This window comes from Cydia amplana, chromosome 12 (genome assembly GCF_948474715.1).
Source record: "Cydia amplana chromosome 12, ilCydAmpl1.1, whole genome shotgun sequence".
Taxonomy (NCBI): Eukaryota; Metazoa; Arthropoda; class Insecta; order Lepidoptera; family Tortricidae; genus Cydia; species Cydia amplana.
The window spans coordinates 16640160-16660910 of NC_086080.1; the positions used below are offsets into that span (position 1 = coordinate 16640160).

At 36.5% G+C, this 20751-nt stretch overlaps 1 protein-coding gene across 1 annotated transcript in view; it reads left to right on the plus strand.

The window, feature by feature from the left end:
- LOC134652762 (uncharacterized) overlaps positions 1 to 20751 on the plus strand; it is a 75549-nt gene that overhangs the window by 33548 nt on the left and 21250 nt on the right. The window contains exon 14 of the mRNA XM_063507924.1: positions 9634 to 9823. Within this exon, the coding sequence (XP_063363994.1) occupies positions 9634 to 9823 (190 nt within the window). The remainder of the gene's footprint in view (positions 1 to 9633; positions 9824 to 20751) is intronic.

Below are 20751 nucleotides of genomic sequence, written 5' to 3' on the forward strand. Positions count from 1 at the left end.
CTTTGCGGCTCAACGGAACCTAGATGAAACAAGGTCCTTTCACTACTTGCAACAAATATGAACGATATTTCGCCATTCGTTCATGGATAAATTGAGTGGCACTTTAAAATTCGTGTTATTTAAACTTATATCCGTTTATGCTGTGAGTAATTTGCACGAATGTTTCGAATAAATCAAATTGATATTAATGTGCACTTATCTTACGTGACTGTCCAACAGATATGAGTTAAAAAACACAATTTGCCGCCATTTTGAACGGAAATGGCGTGATTACCGACAATTTATTTTATTCGTAGGTAATAGTGGTGTTATGAACCTGCAACATGTATAGGTATAGGTACTTAGTTTGTAATGATCAGAAATTTGCGAAGGACGGAAAGCGTATATTATTTAGACAGGCATAATAAGGAATATGTAACACTTGTAAAAAAAAAAAAATTCGGACGATTGAAATCCATATAAAAAGCATGTATCTATTAAGGTCTTGACATGTTTTAATTCTTTGATCAAATATCAACATTTATTCAGCAAATAGGCCACAAGGGCACTTTTACACGTCAATATGGAATTTACATACAGCAAAAAAAAAACCACATCAATAATTATAAAATACAACTAAGCCGTAAATATCAAATCAAACTAACATAGAGATGTATAAAGCCTCTAAATGTCGAATTACAAAAAACGCAATAACAATAGTATTGAAAAAAAAAACCACAAAGATACAAAAACTATAATCTAAAATTATTTAGAGATGTAAATGTCTCTAAGTGTCATCATAACTAAAAGATTACAATATATAGTAGTTAATAAAATTATCCTTAGAGATGTATAGGGTCTCCAAGAGTCAAAATCCTGTATACCTAATTAAAACATTCATTAAATTAAAGAAAATGATAGTAAAAATAAAATAGCTTACGAGAACCGAATGAGGTGTGTCCATATAATTATACTCAAAAATAAAGTTACTAAATATAATAGCTCGTGTTAGCTTAAATAGACTAGTCTCCACAAACAGCACCCGTTCACGAGTATGACGCGTATCTCAGCCATCGCCTCTCTCAACCTTCATTCGGGAAAGTGGCGACCCGATCAACAACGCCACCGTAAGCAAAGACTTTTAAGCGAGCATGACATATTTAAGCTGCCGGGCCATATTAATATTTAAATTGTAATAACGTATAGCTGTGAGACACAACATTTTGTTCTTGTATGTTACATGAAAAACGGTATATCTTCACATGATTACTAAGCAAAATGCCCTATATTGACTAAGAGATGTATAGGTCTCTCAAGTGTCAGAATCATTAAAAATATAAATATGTACAAACAAATTAAAAATAAAATTAAAACTTAAATTAAAAATAAATTTCTGAGCACTTATCCCTATAGAAATTGGCAACAAGTCGCTTCCCGCTGCATGTCTGTCTGTCTGTATGTATGCTTAGATCTTTAAAACTACGCAACGGATTTTGATGCGGTTTTGTTTAAATAGATAGAGTGACTCAAGAGGAAGGTTTATGTATAATTTGTTAACCCTTGCGAAGCCGGGGCGGGTCGCTAGTCTTATATAATATTACTTATCTTGCTTTATTCCCTTGTACGAGAAATATCATCCTTGATAATACATAAAAGACTCCTTTCTATATAGGTAGCTACTTCCCAAACTATTATAATAATCGTGAAGAGCCCCCAGGGTAGTCAAAATTGGCTTGATCGAATTATCGCACCCTTCAAGGTGTGATTTTAGTCTAATTCGGGGAAATCCACACGCTAAGCGTATTGATTTAATGGCATGGAACACCATTTGTGAAATTGCGATTGGTAATTCTAGGTAAGAAGCATAGGAAGATTTGTATTAATATTAATTGAGTAGGATTTAAACATATTTAGGTAATACTATACTATTAACTGTAATCTAAAATTATAAAAATCATTATAGTGACGCAAAAATTTTTTGCTGCGTCACCAGTTTCTCGGTCTCCAGAAGTTACTGTAAACTTGGTCTTATTTTGAAATTTTCTTGAAGAGCGCTCACGCTGATTGGTTCATGAAATGAAGTGAACGTCGTGCGTGAGACGCGCGCCAATCACAAAAAGGATCGTCAAGGTCGTGTCAAAACCAGTTCAAACCCATTTTTTTTTTTTTCGGAATCAATCAGAATCGGGCGCCTGGTGTAGGATTCGGTAGATTCCCACGGAATCGCCGAAATACCATAATTTGCCTTATAGCTTTCCGTTGAGTTGTTCACAAGAAAACGTGAACCTATATTTTGTTATATATATTTTATTCACATCTTCGTCTGTAGTTACATAAATAAAATAAACTAGGTACGTTCAATTAGACCCGTACCGTGCACATATGCATAGTAATTAGAATCTCCCTAAAACCCTAGTCTAAATTGTGTATCGATCTAGAATTTTGGTTAAACCTGTGCACGACAGCAGCTATGCGATCAAATGCATCAACTTTAATACAACCCTCTTTACTAACCCTGGTGAATCGAAATTCGCCTCGATTTTACATTACAATGAGACCAGTTTGCTAAGAGCTCTCACAGAGAGTTTTTAAGGTGCCGTAGGTTCAGCCAGCAGTTTTTGAAAAATCGTAGCGCTAGTTTAGATCACAATATTGAGGCCTTTCTTTAGTAACTTCATCGATTCGAAACCTGATTAAACGACCTTAGCTCGATAGAAAATAATCACGAACAAAGAAATGCGCAATTTAATTTTTGATCGAACACTACGTTTACTTTTGTTATGATTTACCCAAAAATAACAATTTATTACAATGATTAATAACAATTTATTACAATGAATATTACTGCGACCTGGGTGCGTAGACAAGATGCCAATCGTTAACGCTCCGTAGCGAACGAAACGCAAGAGTGTCTCAGCCGCACTAATACGGAAGAGTGATAGAGAGAGGTAACTACGCTACGGAGTGAGAACGATTGGCATCTTGTCTACGCACCATGAACTCACGGCGCCTTAAAATAGTTTATGTAGGTAGGGTGGCGGATAGAAAGGTCTCTAGTTACTGGTGGAATGTTAATACCCGAGTTTAGGACAAGGATACGTTGTATACAAACTAGAATGGAGCGTTAACTTATAGTAGGTACTTACTCGTATTTTGTCATTTAACGACTAAAGCTTGCTAGTGAATCTGTGAACAGTGCGAACTGATAGCGAAAAAGACGTAAGGTCAACCGAGGTAATGCGTCTCTTGTGGTAAATGCGTTACCGTAAAATGGGGTGAGTAGGCGCAAAACTGACATTCAAACCTCGATAACATTTTATTTTTACATATGCAAACTGAATGGTGTATATAATAAGTGTTCCGGACGTTTGTATTTCAGTTTTTATTTTATTTTGGGTAGTTCCATTTCATAACTTTGACGATAAACAGGAAAACCCACCTCACCCCGTAGTCCCTCCTATTTGGGGTGAGTTGGGTTTTCATACAAAGGTGATTTAGGAAGATTGTTGAATTGTTTTTTTTTATTATGAGTATTAGGTACTATAGCTCCATTTTAAATTGGAATACTCTCCCCGCGAAAACTACTCGTCCCATTTTACGGTATTTGGAGATATCTTCGAAACGCAACATATTATAACTATTATAGCCGTCTTCATTAAAAGTTCAGTGACCACACTTAAAACAGAGAGGGTTGCAATAGTTCTAAAATGTTCAGTTTAGAAGAAATCTTTAAAAAAGGGGCATTTACTTCAAGTGACGCATTTACCTCGATTGACCTAAGGTATTTCTACAGAAATTTGCAGAAAATGTACCTACATTGTAATTAGAAACATACAAAAAAAATTGCCACAACTGAATGCAGAAGCTCCTCCTTCTGGGTAAAGAAGTCGGTTAAAAATATTAAACACTGTTTATTCCAGTCGATTATATTTTGCAATATAAAATAAAAAATACTTAAAATGCTACTATGGTCAACAGCTTGTGAGCAACAATGAGCATATAGGTAAGTACATAATGCTTTGCAGTCATTTTTAGCTATGCTCCATGTCCACAGGAGAGACGTGTTGAACCAATTTCCTGTGTATGAGTATGAACTAAAATGTCTGGTAAATGATACTTAGTAAAAAACAGGAAAGTGCATTTTTTAAGTTTCTTGACCCAGTTTTTTTATGTAGGTAGATACTTCCAGTATGTATTGCTCTTTAAATTTGTGTCTGTGGAATTGCAAATCATGAGAATTTCTGAGGTCACCCATTGCATGCCTCAAAAGCTATGATCCCTGATCCTATTCATTTGTTACGGGTCTCTGGGTCTCATTATACTGGGGTTCCAACGAACTTCCTTATGAGAACATTATGGTCAGTTCGCGCTGGTGTTGACGCGGTCCATGAATACTTGCATGTTTTAACATTTTGGTGCCGCGTAAGCAGGCTCAAACAACAACGTAGGGTACTTTGATTAAAGCCACTCAAAGGAAGGGGTACTTAAAATGCCGCAAGAGTATAGGCAGCTAGGGTTTGCACGACGGATCTCAAATGTATGGGAAGATCCGCGGATCCGGATAATTTCATACATTTCGGATCCGGATTGCAAAACTATCGGGAGTAGAGTGTAGGTAGAAAGGTTATTGTGAAACCGCTCTATGCTACGTAATCTATTACGTATAGGTACATAATATTTGTACGCTTTTACGCATAGGCACAAGAAGACATATGAAATAAATAAATAAAGTTATGTCACCTATAAAAAATATTCTATACAAACTTATATTTGATTATTGTAACAAGCAAAAATATATGCATATTTAAATAATAATAAAGGCTAAAAAATACTTCAAATTTTTAAAATATACGTACCTAATAAATCAAAACTATCAATACATATAAAATAAAAATATTACTCATCTACAGCAGGACTTACAAATGTATGTCCATTATAAAGTATGTGTTTTTACTGTATGAGAGAAAAATGTATAGGAGTGGAAACACCAGCAATCCTGAAAGACCACAAACGTTTAGCATTTAGTTTTGGAACAATATATTTCAGCCAATTTTCTAAAAGCTACCTCCGCGTACACGATAACTAATACTACGGAACTTGAAACCACATGCAAACTACGAAGTTGATAACATACCAAGTTACGCTATTACTAGCCATTACCGAACACAACCGAGTTAGTTTTAGCCATAGACAAATGCATGTTAAGACGCTGAAAGTATGTAATTTTAATATCAGGAACAGGTTTTTTGGATACTTATCAAATTGGTATAGGTACACAATGAAGGCCGCAAAAATATGTGACACGCTCTTATGGCTTTACTTATAAGACCGTGTCAGATATTTTTGCGGCCTTCATTGTGTAACATATTATTGCTGGTGACTGTACCTACCTACATGGATATTAGCTACCTACAAGCCTTCAAAAGACAAAAAACTTTGTTCTTCAATTTCAGTATAAATATTATGTCACGCTTAATGTCAAACAAAGATTACCGCCGATTCTACCCTATACCCTACCCTCTGACCCGAAAAACTCAACTTTTACGACAGGCATATATGGGACAACTGTTGACTAATTATTGTGAAGTGTTAAAAAGAAGTATGGATTATAGTCACTAGTATTCATTCCAGTTTTAAGTTAACATCATAGTTTAATTTTGAATCCAACTAACTAAGTATCTGGTTTTTAATTCAGATTTAGGTTTAAATTTCAATATTCATTCATGTAGGTAGGGTAGGCATCTACAATCTACATATCTGTCTTATTTTCAGTCAACTGTGTGCAGCTGAAATATTTTGCACTACTTAAGGGTCTCCCCATACTTATCGACGCGGATTCGGCGAAAGCCGATAGTAAACAGCATAAACAGGTAAGGTTCGGTTCGGCTCCGTTCGGCCGTCGACGGCCGACGCGTCGGCGTCTATTTCGCTCTTATTGCGTGGACATAAAGTTTCATTTCTATTGGCATTGCCGATTCCGCGTCGATAAGTCTGGGGAGACCCTTACACGTCTAGTATTCCATTTGTCTATGGTTTTCACTCTACGAGTATATAAACCAGTAGTACGGGCAGGCATCTGTGGACAAATTGGTTGCCGGCACTGAATGCAGGCTATGCATTGTAGCACCTGCTCATTTGTCTAGTGCGGGCTGCTTTGGTTTCAGTTTCAGTACTTATATGACTATTTTTAGTTCCCCTTTTGTCATTGCTGTAATATGTAAACAGAGTGATTTAGAAACACATTTACTTTCCCAAACCCCAAAAACGCGAAAAATTATTCGCTGTTTCATATATTTTAGGAAAACATAGAAGTATGTCGATGTTTTCTATGCGTAGTAATTATTAGGTTTTTCAAATACTATGGTATATGTAAGTATAATTTTGTAAGTATAAGTACTCGCAGACAACTTTTAGCAAACGGCCTAAAATGTATAGATTCACGGAAAAAAAATTAGGCAGTACACATATATACGTAAGTAAGTAGGTATTTACCTACCACTATTTGCGCCTTGTGATATATTATTTATTATCATCTCAAAACCATTTTCTAATATATTTACGAGTATTCCTATTAAATTATTTCACATATGTAGCACAAACCCAAAACTTGGCCATTTAAACAATCCCGCCCATCCAATCTCAAGAAAGTACTCTCACGTGTTCACTGTAATATCAAAGATCTGATTCCTATTACTGAGGACTTTTCTTGGTCTAGCCGTTTTATTTTTTGCCGCCAGTTTTTTTTTATTTGTAAATTAGCAGTGGCGGATTTGCAGTCTTTGCCCAGGCCCCAGGCCCTGTAATGACTACATACTACTAGCCGCGCCTTTCTCAGCAGTCTCAGCACCCATCAAATATGTAGACTCCCGCCCCTAATGTCTTGCCGCCCTAGGCCCGGGCCTACTGGGCCTTAGGGTAAATCCGCCACTGTAAGTTAGGCAACAAGATCCGTTACGTGGGTACGCACGTAAAGCACTCGCTTTCGGTCGTGACATAGCCTGAGTAGAAATTGAAAAAACAAGAGTTGACATTTCACCCCCTTATTTAGGTTGAATTTCCAGATATCATTTCTTAATGGAGATCATAAACATTTGACCGATATCGATATCTGTTTAAAGTTTCAAGGTTATTTTTTTTAAAGATATTACTTATTTAGCGTCTGCAAAAACTCAACTTCATAAAATAATCCATATATCATTAGAATAGAACGTTATTTTTGTTTACAATTTATAATGATTACTAATACATGTAGGTACCTTTCCTGCGCATAAAATATCTAGGACTAATAGTTGCACTTAAGAAAAAATAAATAGGTAGTAATAAATCTGTAATATACAGGTGAATTGGTAATTCGGCCTATTCCTTAAAACGAGGTAATTCTAGAGCTCATTTGCAGTGAATGCAAGTCAGTCAACTAAGGATCTAAATCCATTGGTTTTCAAGTAATTTGAGTTTACATAAACTCTGTAAGCGTTAGGAAACTGACCTGAAAGTTTACGTGCTCAGACATAGGTAATGCAGGTAGAAAATTGAGCTGAGATTTTACTTTCTTAAGCCACGAGTAGGTATTACAATCATATTCTTAATAATTGTTACCTATATTTACCCGCATATGAAAAGACCTAGTCAAAGACTATAATATACAGGGTGCTTCCTGTAACAGGAGCAATAAATTAAACTAAAGGCTGTACTCCTCAAACTGACCAACATTTGTTCAGCAACTTTTAAAAATGATGAATCCTTTAGGTTTCCTCTTTTTCATACAAAATAAATATTGCCTTCAATGTACGCTGACATCAGTGTGTTTGACGTTTCTTGTCACGCTTTAAACATAACAAAATTTGCAATACATTGCGTTTTAGAAAAAACTTTAAAGTGTAATAACATAGTGTAAAACATGAGTTATTTTCAAAAGTTGCTGAACAAATGTTGGCCAGTTTGAGGAGTACAGCCTTTAGTTTAATTTATTGCTCCTGTTACAGGAAGCACCCTGTATAATTTAAAGTCAACTCTACCTCTCGAAATCCATTCAATTGTAACAATTGCAAAGTTAACGATGTAGGTTTAAATAACAAAACCTTTGGAAGGCGAAATATAAATAAGAAGTGTCTAATGAATTCCCTTAGTCTGGCTGGGGCTGGTAGGGCTGGGAAAAATTCGGTAAATACTTTTAAATTTGAATTTCTTCGTTAGTATAAATCGAAGTTACTTATCAGTACCTAATTTAAAATATTATGACTACCTGTCAGACTGATGTGCCAACGGAAACTTTCCAAAATTGTGAAATTTGCCACATGGGAAAGTTTCAGAAACTTCTCACGTTTTTGTATGCGGATTGAACTATTAAACTTTCCGAAACGTAAAATGCTTTTTTTATATTGAGTGGGACAGAATGAGGGACGCAAACGGTGTGCAAACGGGGAATTGTTTAGGCTACTTAATTTTTCATTTATTAATCACGTCAATCAATTAATGATTTACGATTATAATTTAAGTGTTATCTAAGTGGTCTACAATCGTGTTATAACTCGATTGTAGATAGGGTTGCCAACCGTACTATATAATATAGTATTGTACTATATTTTGGCTCTCTGTACTATATACTTTTGGAAAAATATATAGTACGCTAAAATACTATATTTCCGATTAAACGTATTTTACACTTATGTTTAGTATTTTATCTAAATGTACTATATATTTTTTTAAATGTACTATATTTTTGATGCCTTATTCTGGAAAATACTATATTCCACCAAAAAATAGTTGGCAACCCTAATTGTAGACCACTTAGATAACACTATCATTTCAGCTCAGTCTCTAGAAATGTTCCACCCTGTATTATTTATTAAAATAAATCAATTTGGAATCAAACCAAATCTCGGATCACATATTTACTAGCCTCGCTGCACTAGCTACAACTCGTTAATTGCCTCGAAGGCCGTAAGACCCAATCTAATTATAAGGTTTCTTGTGCCCGATCCAACGACACCCGAACGGAAATTAAACTCGGCCAACAATTTACACACTTTCCTGGACCTTTCGTCTGTTTACTTTCTTAATTAACTTTAGTCGACTTATAAAATGAAATGTTTACTGTGATTATAATATAGTTACAGACAGCGAAATGGCTAGTATTTTATGTTTCGGAAAACACATAGTGATAAAATATACATATTTATAGGTTTCTAAATCTTGAAGCTATTAACTTTGCCTGAAATACTGTTAATACTGGTATTATTTGTATGTACCAGTCCAATTCATAGCATATATTAAGTTCGCCTCGTGTACGATAAGCTTATTTCCTCAGGTGACAAGCAAAAGTCACTAATTAGAATAGAATAGAATAGAAAAACGTTTATTGCAAAAACCATCTACATACAGCATCACACATGTAAATTAAAAAAAAAAAGAAGATCTTATACACTAAACAGTTAAAACTATTAGTAGCTTAAGCTAACATGCAATAATCGCAGTAGGCAATTACTATTTCTTTTCGTACTAATATGGTTCACTATGGCTATGAACTTGCGGTGGTACTTAGTGACTTTTGCTTGTCACCTGACGATTTGTTCAATGAAGAATAAATATATTGTTCAATATACCAGCTTTGTTAATAAATATTAAGAAAGTATTTAACCCATATTTTCTTTTCAGAATTTCGACTAGTCTTCCCAACTGGCGACGGCATGGCGGTGTCATACCCGATGAAACTGCCGAGTCGAAGGGAACACAGTGCCGCTAGAGAACTCACACTAAGCCGGAGGGATAAGTGCGAAGCGAAGCTGCGGTTAGCTCGACGGAGTGTGCTTGGGGCCTTTACTGCAGCGCTTGTTGGTGACAAACGGTAAGTTTACATGTCATATATGTAACATCTAGTAGAAGAGAGCAGCTACTGAACTCACACTAAGCCGGAGGGATAAGTGCGAAGCGAAGCTGCGGTTAGCTCGACGGAGTGTGCTTGGGGCCTTTACTACAGCGCTTGTTGGTGACAAACGGTAAGTTTACATGTCATATATGTAACATCTAGTAGAAGAGAGCAGCTACAGAACTCACACTAACTCGGAGGGATAAGTGCGAGGCGAAGCTGTGGTTAAATCGACGGAGTGTGCTTGGTTTTTTAAAATAAGATAAAAGATAAAAATAAGTTTATTGCACATAGAACAGGCAGTACAATACATAAATTGTTGTGACATCGGGTGGGTGCATAGCATGGGTTAAATAGTACCGAATTTCCTGGGGTCCCCGCACTAGGCTAGGCCTTTACCGCGGTAGACCAAGTACCTATGCATTTGTATGTCATGAGTGACAGTTGGAATAATAGAGGAATAAATAATAATTATGAACTAAAAGTACATTGTTAGTTAGTGAAATAAATAACGGTTAGCGCAATATAATATTTATTTTCTATTTATTTTCCAAAAAATCCTCAAAATTGCCTCGGTGTGCCCCGGTGGATTGTGTAACAATAGTTAGCCCTACTTTATAAAAAGTTTGGCTCCACTAACCGTATCCGGTACCGAATTTGTTCCAATACAATAGAAAGAATTCGATTAGGATTATTGGCACACGAGTGGATTTAATTGAAATCTTGGCTAGCCCGGTTACCTGTTTTTCTTTCTGGTAATAAAATTTATCCGACTTCTAGTTACGTTACTATAGGTACAGACAAGTTTATTTGCAGCAACCTTAGAAAATAACACCTGGGTCAACCACATTTTAGAAAAAGGTGACTTCTGTGGACAAAGGATGCAAAAAGGATGAAATAAAATATTATCCTTTTTGAAGTCTATGCGTTACCAACTGATATGTTTGAAGTCGGTGCCAAGCCAAATTTTGTTGCATACCATGATTTTGGTGCGATTCAATAAGGATGTACGTTGGATTGTCTTACACGACGACAATGAACGTACTTTCTGTAGGTACAGTTGACGTTAAAAATATGTTTACACTTTTCGCCTTATTACAAAGGAGTAAGGTGCAAAAGTGTAAACATATCTTTGACGTCGACTGTACCTAACAACACACGATCAAACCTTCTTGGCGCAGTCCGTACCATATTTGTCGGCACATAGTGTAAATCCAATGCATTTTTTTGCCGTCGTATTTTTTAAAGAACATTTCTTACAAATGTGTGGGATTGGGACTAGGGTTGCCAACAATTTTTTGGTGGAATATAGTATTTTCCAGAATAAGGCATCAAAAATATAGTACTTTTAGATAAAATACTAAACATAAGTAGTTAAGTTTAGTTTGTATAATTATGTGTAAGCTAGTTATAAGAAAAATTGCTACACCCCACCGGGGTCCATGTGCAACTTAACATAATTTGTAACATCTATGTAATGCCATGGTTTGCAATAAAGATTTACTTACTTACTTAAGTGTAATATACGTTTAATCGGAAATATAGTATTTTAGCGTACTATATATTTTTCCAAAAATATATAGTACAGAGAGCCAAAATATAGTACAATACTATATAATATAGTACGGTTGGCAACCCTAATTGGGACTGAGTTATTTCCCGTCCCTTATCCAGAGGACTACATTTCAAAATATAAAACAATTCAAGGAATATACCTTTTTGCCAAATTTCACCTAAAGCAGTTCAGTTGTTTAGCCATGAAAAGGCGACAAAGAGGCAGACAGAATTACTTGCACATTTACAATAGTTATTATTAGTACAGTTCTAATGGGATTTATAGCCATAAAGCTGATTATTTTTGACTGGTATTGTTACTACTTGGCTTGGCACCGACTTCAAACATATCAGTTGGTAACGCATAGACTTCAAAAAGGATAATATTTTATTTCATCCTTTTTGAAGTCGGTTTTCTTTTTTTTTATAAAAAGTTGTTATTTTTCAATTTTTAGTTTTAACGCATTGTTAAGAGCGCGACGCATGAATGAAAAACGAGATCACGTTTAACATTAAATTCGTGTACCTATTACTTTAATAAATATGTAATCAGGAATTTTCTCGAGTCCGTCTGGGAAATTATAATTCCTGTCACTATCACTACACTAAATCCATCCTCCGCCCCGCCACTGACCCAATCCCTCAACCCCCCCGATCACTCAACCTCACAGCGCATCAACCCCTGATCCAGGAACCCCTCGACCCTGAAGCAACAGCCCTTCAACCGCCAGTCCCCGACCCCTTAATCCATAACCCTAACCCCCGATCAGTAGCCTTACCAGCTTACCACGAGTTTGACATTAATATATTCGCTAGCGCTAACCCGAATACAGAACCTCCTCCTTCTATGAAATTGAAGTCGGTTAAAAAACTATGTTACTTACAATAAATACCTTAACTAAAGCTTTGGATTCCTCCGAAAACGGTGCCGTCATATTACGGCCGCTATATAGCGTTGACTGACGTCACTAGAACGTTGTCTATGTAAACAAGATGGCGCGGTTTCCTAGACGGCATTACGTTACGTTGATTGTCAACGTAACGTAAGATGACGGCCGTCATGACGGTGTCGATAGTTTCGTGAACGTTTTATTAGATAGCGGTGACGCCATTTTGAATAAATGACACGAGATTTGAATAAATGATTCCGTACTACGATTATTTTCCTCTTCTGATGATATTTCATCCTCCAAGTAAATTATAGATGATCAAGCAAATCTTGTCAGTAGGAAAATGCGCGAAATTCAAATTTTCTATGGGACGTTATTCCATCGCGCCTACATTTTTCAAATTTGCCGCTTTGACCTTGGTGGATGACGGTGTGTTATGACGCCGTGGTACTTTCCACATGTAGCCACCGTAAAGACGGCCGTCTTTTGCGGCCGCTATATGACGGCCGTCATATGACGGCACCGTTTTCGGAGGAATCCAAAGCTTAACCTAACCTAATAGTACACCGCTACTGGGCCCATGTACGGACAGTCAACTCTATCCGCAATCGTAGATAGGATGGTGTTGGGGCTGGCGCGCACGCGCGCAGCGTGTATAGGTGCCACGTAAAAGTTAGCTTTAGATTCCCTTATGTTTGCGACGTCTACAGGAAAGACGCGAACGAGTTTGCTATATCCACCTAAGTAATTGCACCATCCAAGTTGATCAAAACAAACAAAGCAGACACAGCCGTGCTTTATTTTCTTAAGAACAGCATTTTCAACCCGTCTCTAAGTTTGTTATTATTAAAGCTATAAGCTTGAATTTTTAGTAAACACTCGCAACGCACTTTTTCTACTGCAAAAAAGTTTTAAGATTCAATGTGACACCAAGTTGGTAAAATCTAGTATACCGACTTAGAACTCAACTATTATAAGTACTTTGTTATCTAATAGTGATTAGTTTATAGCGACCATATCAACATTAATGTTTAAAAAAAACCGGCCAAGTGCGAGTCGGACTCGCGCACGGAGGGTTCCGCACCATCAACAAAAAATAGAGCAAAACAAGCAAAAAAAACGGTCACCCATCCAAGTACTGACCCCGCCCGACGTTGCTTAACTTCGGTCAAAAATCACGTTTGTTGTATGGGAGCCCAACTTAAATCTTTATTTTATTCTGTTTTTAGTATTTGTTGTTATAGCGGCAACAGAAATACATCATCTGTGAAAATTTCAACTGTCTAGCTATCACGGTTCGTGAGATACAGCCTGGTGACAGACGGATGGACGGACGGACGGACGGACAGCAGAGTCTTAGTAATAGGGTCCCGTTTTTACCCTTTGGGTACGGAACCCTAAAAACCGGCCAAGTGCGAGTCGGACTCGCGTTACAAGGGTTCCGTAGGTACATTAAGTCCGACTCACGCTTGACTGCACATTTCTAATAGGTTTTTCTTTCATCTATAGGTAAAAAAATATTGTGTATTTTTTTCAAAATTTTAGACCCAGTAGTTTCGGAGATAAGGGGGGGGAATAGTCATTTTTTTGCCTATTATCTTGAATAACTGCTAAACTATTAATCCTAAAATTATAAAAAAAAATATTTGAGATTCTTACAATGAGATCTTTCATTTGATATTCTCATTTACCCCCCCAAAAATGGCCTCCATATTTAAAATTCATTTATTTACGTTACACGTCCATCTTTGGGTCACAAACTTACATAATATGTGTGCCAAATTTCAACTTAATTGATCCAGTAGTTTCGGAGAAAATAGGCTGTGACAGACGGACGGACAGACAGACGCACGAGTGATCCTATTAGGGTTCCGTTTTTTCCTTTTGAGGTACGGAACCCTAAAAAGAATAACTTAGCTTCGCTGCGTTCCGTGGATCTTGTTTCTGTTGACTCTCGTTGACCATCTCTTGGCTCCGCAGATCCACAGTCAAGATTTATCGTCCCCCCACCCATTGTACATCATAGTCATAACTAAATCAGAACCCTAAACCAGACCATATTTCACTAGCAGATGAGGGTTGCTTCGTTAACAAATTTATTAAATTATTGCAGGCCCGGACGGCAATCTCCCAGGAATTTTACTTTGCGGCCCGGCCTTTGTGATTGAAATAAAACCCGGTCACAAATCGTTGGCGAATAGTTTTGCCGGCCTTGAATTATAAGGGGTAGTGGTTAGGTTTAGTCGGAGAAAATGGGAAACGCGTACTTTATTTATTTATTATTAACATACTCTACAAGGCTTAAACCTATACAGATCCCTGCAAAACTAATGTATTTACAGTTTGCCTGCAGGTAAGAGTCTCTACTTACACATATTGTATTTTTAAGTAGGTATGTATATTATAGTTATTATTTGATCTAAACATTTAAGTGACAAACACTTTATTGAACTGATGAACCTATTATGGATGGCTTTATCTACGTGATAAAATAACTGTCACTTTTTAACACTGTTTGAAAGTGACAGACGTTTTATCATGCTGTCACGTAGACAAGGATGACCATAATATCCTTAATGGATACCATGTATTACTTCGATATTATATTATTTCGTCTTCGGGAGCTCTAACTAAATACGTCTTGTAGGCTTATTGAGTGAGCTAATATCCGACGTAATACTATATCAGCACATGCTTCACTACATGCTGACGCAGATTGATAGAGTTAACTCACGTCGAGTGCCATATAGCGAACACTGATCGCATTTCTGTCGAGCTAAGCGTATTATCAAGCTTATTATGATTGCAACACTGGCAAATATCGCGCATTTTAAGACAATACTTACATCACTTTTTGACACGCGTATTTTGATGATATTTTGGGTGGACTTATCCACGTGATTAAATAACGGTTTTTAAGAACGGGCGAATGACAGTGAAGGACGCCGTTTTATCACGATGGAGACAAGAACGACTATTGAAAATTGAAATTTTCAATTTTCAATTTTCAATTTTCAATTTTCAATTTTCAATTTTCAATTTTCAATTTTCAATTTTCAATTTTCAATTTTCAATTTTTCAATTTCAATTTTCAATTCAATTTCAAGAACGACTATATATCCGTACTCTTAAATGATAGACTATACGCTATTTAATATTCGTAATTCGGCCTATTTCTATTTTTCTGTCGATTTTTGTTCGTTAGATTTAAAGTGTTCCTCATTCTGGGCGGAACTAACACGAAATCCCGATTTGGAACCAAATAAATGAAATTTCGTTGAGTAACGAAAATTTTATACGTTTTATACGTTCCCGTAAATTAGGGGGGATTTTTAAGGACGTACCTACAGTCACCTGCAATAGCATGTTACACAACGAAGGCCGCAAAAATATCTGACACGATCTTATTTGTAGAGCTACATATATTAGGAGCGTGTCACATATTTTTGCGGTCTTCGAAGAGTAACATATTATGCTGGTACGGTGACTGTACGGTGAAATTGCACATAGGGTGCACATGAAATCAGCTCATAGAGCCACTAGTATGTATGTATTCATATTACAGGTTTATGCCATGTAAGCGATGAACAAGTAATTCGTAAATGCTTGCATTATGATAGCCGAAATAAACAATATGCCAAAATATACAGGCGCCTATTAGGTGCTAACTGGGCAATATTTTTTATTTTTTTGTCGATTTTTTTTTGTCAGTTTTGATAAAAATTGGTAGGTTTGAAAAGCTCCTTATTCTGGTCGGAATAAACACGCAAACAAATTGTATGAAAATTCCCATTTAGTTACGGAAAATTCCATACGTTTTCCGTAACTCAGTGGAAGATTTTGTAGGACATATTATAGTGAAATTGCGCTTATGTTGTACAGAATAAGGAACCATCTATCCACCAAATTTTATCAAAACCTGATAAAAATGAAAAAAAAAAAAAAACGACAACGAAATAAAAAACCGGCCAAGTGCGAGTCGGACTCGCGCACGGAGGGTTCCGCACAATCAACAAAAAATAGAGCAAAAAAATCGTGTTTGTTGTATGGGAGCCCCCCTTAAATATTTATTTTATTTTATTTTTAGTATTCGTTGTTATAGCGGCAACAGAGACACATCATTTGTGAAAATTTCAGCTATCGCAGTTCATGAGATACAGGTGATACAGGAGATACTGGTGACAGACGGACGGACGGACAGCGAAGTCTTAGTAAAAGGGTCCCGTTTTTTATCCTTTGGGTACGGAACCCTAAAAATGACCCAACTATGTAACCCAGAGCCCAAGTCCCGCAATAAATTATTAGCAAGGGATCGCCTTTCCAATACAGACTAATTTACAAAACCTCTACTCTTTACTCCCCAATATACTAGACCTCGAGTCTTAAAATAACTATATGTAATAAGGGATCAACTATGTTCTGCATGGTTTCTGATAGTCCGGGGCCTACGGCGAACCACATCGTTTTGTCTATTTGCCTCTCTTACGCACAAATATGGAAGAGAAGAGAGGCAGGTAACGAACTTTCGATATTCGCGGTACCTAGTAATTCAGGTTCTTGCAATTTGGTTTTTATTAGTTAGGTCATGTGTACGCTCGATTACCAAAACTAATTACAAACAATTTACGATCAATTTTGCACCTTGTTTCTATGTTGTTATGGTTGATGTGTGTTATTAGGAGGATTCGGCAGGTTGCCCCGGAACCGCCGAAACACGACAATATGGTAAATATGCAAAAAAACATTACATGAGATTTATTACAGAGACAATTTTTCTCATCGCTTGCACAAAGGACTACTACTAGACTACCTAAAGCATTGAGGTGGAAATCACTTACAAATATATAAAAAAAGTTCTAGAAAAAATATGGAGGTGATATATTATTGGCGGTACTGTATGTATATGACACCGTAAGATTGTGAACCCGTTAGTTTATAATCTAACGTAGGTTAGGTTAGGTTAGATTATAATCTCCCTACCGTCAGTTTATAATGTAACTAGCGAGATTATAACATGACGAGTGTTTACAATTTTACGGTGACATATACAATAATTTGACGTGAAAACTCGCTGGTATTTGCGAGTTCCCTCGTCGTTTCAAAAATTGCAACCTATTTCATGGCGACCGTGCATTCGAACGAAGTGAGTCACGTACATCACGATTGCACCTTATATACTGACTACGACAACACATCTATAGCGCGTTCTATCTCGCTTCTCGCGCCATCTAGTGGGGACACTTTGAAATTAGACTTTAATTTGGCCAAGACCACTTTTGATTGACGTGATTATTGGTTAAATTTAATATAGCTGTTTCATACGTTTTGGCTGATCCATTTTCTATGGGAGGGTAAATTTTTTTGCGATTTCGGGGTTGGTTCTATAGTGAAAGTTGCTCAGTATAATCTCAAAACCTCCCTGGCAATGCGAATGCAGTTATTTTTAAGCCACTGGGAAATATACTCATTACGTAAATATTATATTTTCATAGAAATTTCACATGACCACACCACCATTACCACTATTAAAAGTTCGCGGCCTTAGATTTTTTTTAAAGAGAGTATTGAAGTAAATGTTAATTATTAATCGTTAATAATCGTTAGTAATGGCGGCAATATTTAAACTGCCAAAGAGACGGGGAAAAAAGTAGCATATTTTTTTCTTTTTTTTCTAGCTTAGGCCACGTATATTTCAGCCTCCCCTAGTAATCATTGCTGATGCTATGTCCTTGGTCCGATTTAATATTTAGACGCGAAAACTCGCTGGAATTTGCGAGTTCTCTCGTCGTTTCAAAAATTCTCACTAAATTGGTGACCCCGACTTAGAACACCTGAGAATAAAGCGAGTACCTGTTTATACTAACTACGGGAACACATCCATACCGCGATCTATCTCGCTCGTCGCGCCATCTATTGGGACAGCTACACTTTGATGTATACAACGATGTGAAAAACTCGCTCGAATTTGCGAGTTCTTTCGTCGATTTCAAAAAACGGTTTCAAAAAAGGGTTGTTGACACATGTCCATCATATGTGACTTTTGTATTGCTTTAATACAAAGGGTTCCATACAGACATTTGATCCTCAAAACAAACCTGATCGACTGAATTCATAAAAAAAAATCTAATACCCTATTAACTATTTGCAGTCCTCTTGAAAACTTTGTTTCTGTCCTGAGTGAATGTTTTATATACTGAGTACAACAACACTTCGGTACCGCGATCTATCTCACACGTTGCGCCATCTATGTGAGACTTTGGAAGATTAGTATACTTATATTAATACGTGTGGGTACGTTTTCTTAGGGAGTAAGTACGATACGATTTTATCTGACATCGCGAAGCTTCATATTAGGTCACGGAGCGTTGGTATTTGTAAAAAAAAATATATTGCGTAATCTTTACATAAGAGCGCAAAAAAATCGACTTATTTTTAGGATAAATTACCTTTCAACGCCTTCCCCATTGCGGCCGGTGGAAATCGGTGTATAATATTCATTTTTTGAGCATATTTTCTACTATTTGGGCATTTCTATTTAAAGTTGTACCCTTGAGTTTTTCGCATGTCCCCTTGCATTTTTTGCGATTTACTCTTAAGACGAATTTTTTAACTGGACAAATGATGTTTTTTATTGAAATATATTATATGGACACATCATTTATTAAGTTTAATGCTCAATAAATCACTTTTTTCTTACTTAAAATCAGGTTTTTAGATATGATAAAATCACCCCGTAGTACTGTCCCCTTCATCGACTTCAACTTTTGATGGATTTTTACACATATTTTTTCTATGAAGGCAACACCAAGTAATGCATTCCTGGCATAGTTTAAATGTTGAAAAATGTGTAATTGATGAAAAACAGCTTTAAAAACATCAATAATAGGGTCTAAATTCGATAAAACCGTTGTCCCGCCGAAATCGCGAATCGGACATAGTCCGGGTTGGTTACGCAGTTTTCGCCAAGTAGCGAAATATTTTTTACCAACATTTTAGGTTTTATTTTATCCTGGCAAACCTGTGACCACAGATAAAGCTTATTTAAACGTTAAATTTGATTTGAAACGGTCAAAATCGCGACTGGTGTTGACATGTAATTTTACTCAATATTTTGTCCGTTTTGTTCAAGAGTTTATGCAGCTTAAACCTTAAGTAACTGAAATACTGTGTATATTGTAGTAAATCAAACACCGAGCTCAGATGACAACTGGTTTATTAAAATAATAACGGGTAGATATACTTGTTATTGAACTACCTACAACATCTTTCCCTTAAAAATAATAAGCATGCAAACTAAACTTATGTATATATAACTAAACTTAAGTAGAACAACACACTCATTCCTCTCCTCTGTGTTTCAAAAGAGAAAAGAAAAAAAAAACAAAAGAGAATAGAGAATAAATAAAAGAAGCGTAGATAATACTTATGACTATATACTTATTTAAGCTATTTAAATGAGTACAAGTAAATTGGTATACCTAAAACAAACTATTGATATCAATACCCATTTTACGAGCTCTGTTACGAGTCAGTGTAGGCTCGTTTGGCTGAGTAGCCTGGGTAGTAGCGCTGGTACACGGGTTCGGAGCCTGCTCGACCGCAGGTGCACACTTTACATCGAGCGGACTCGAACCCTGTCCCGGCGGCTGCGTGGTCGGTGGTGGCGGTGGCCCAACCGGCTCGCACTTAATTAAATGTCTGCGATTACGACGGTATTCCATACCTCTCCGATTTTTTATTAAGTATGACCGAGGAGTACTACATGTTTTTACAATTTTCCCTCTCATTTTATTAGTCACACTAGTGTGGTCCATTATTATTACGTCATCGCCTACATTCAATTTTGCAAGATGCCTACAACGTTTGTCATAGTTTGTTTTTGTTTTATTTTGTTGCTTAATTAGTGCCTTATGACACCGCAGGTTCATATTTACCGGTTCTAACAAACTATGATGTACGGGCAGCCTGCAATTTAACCTTCGACCCATTAACAATTGCGCGGGAGAACCTATGTTTCCACGCGGCGTGTTTCTGTAACTTAACAAATCTAGATAAAAGTCTGTACCACTATTTATTGATTTTGTTAGAATCTTTTTTATAATTTGAACGGCTCTTTCGCTCTTTCCGTTGGATTGAGCGTAGTGGGGTGAAGATGTTATGTGCTCAAATCCCCATTGACCTTTGAAACGATTAAAATCACGACTTGTAAATGTAGTAGCGTTATCTGTGATTATTGTTTGTGGTATCCCATATCTAGCAAAATTCTCTTTCATAACAGCAATTACAGATAACGATGTCATGTTTTTCAACTGAGTCACCTCAATGTAGCCCGAGAAATAATCAACCATAATTAGAAAGTATTGCTTTCTATACTCAAATATATCCATTCCTACTTTACACCACGGCAATTCTGGAATAGGTACTGGTAACATAGGTTCCCTAGCGGGAGCATTCTGACACTCC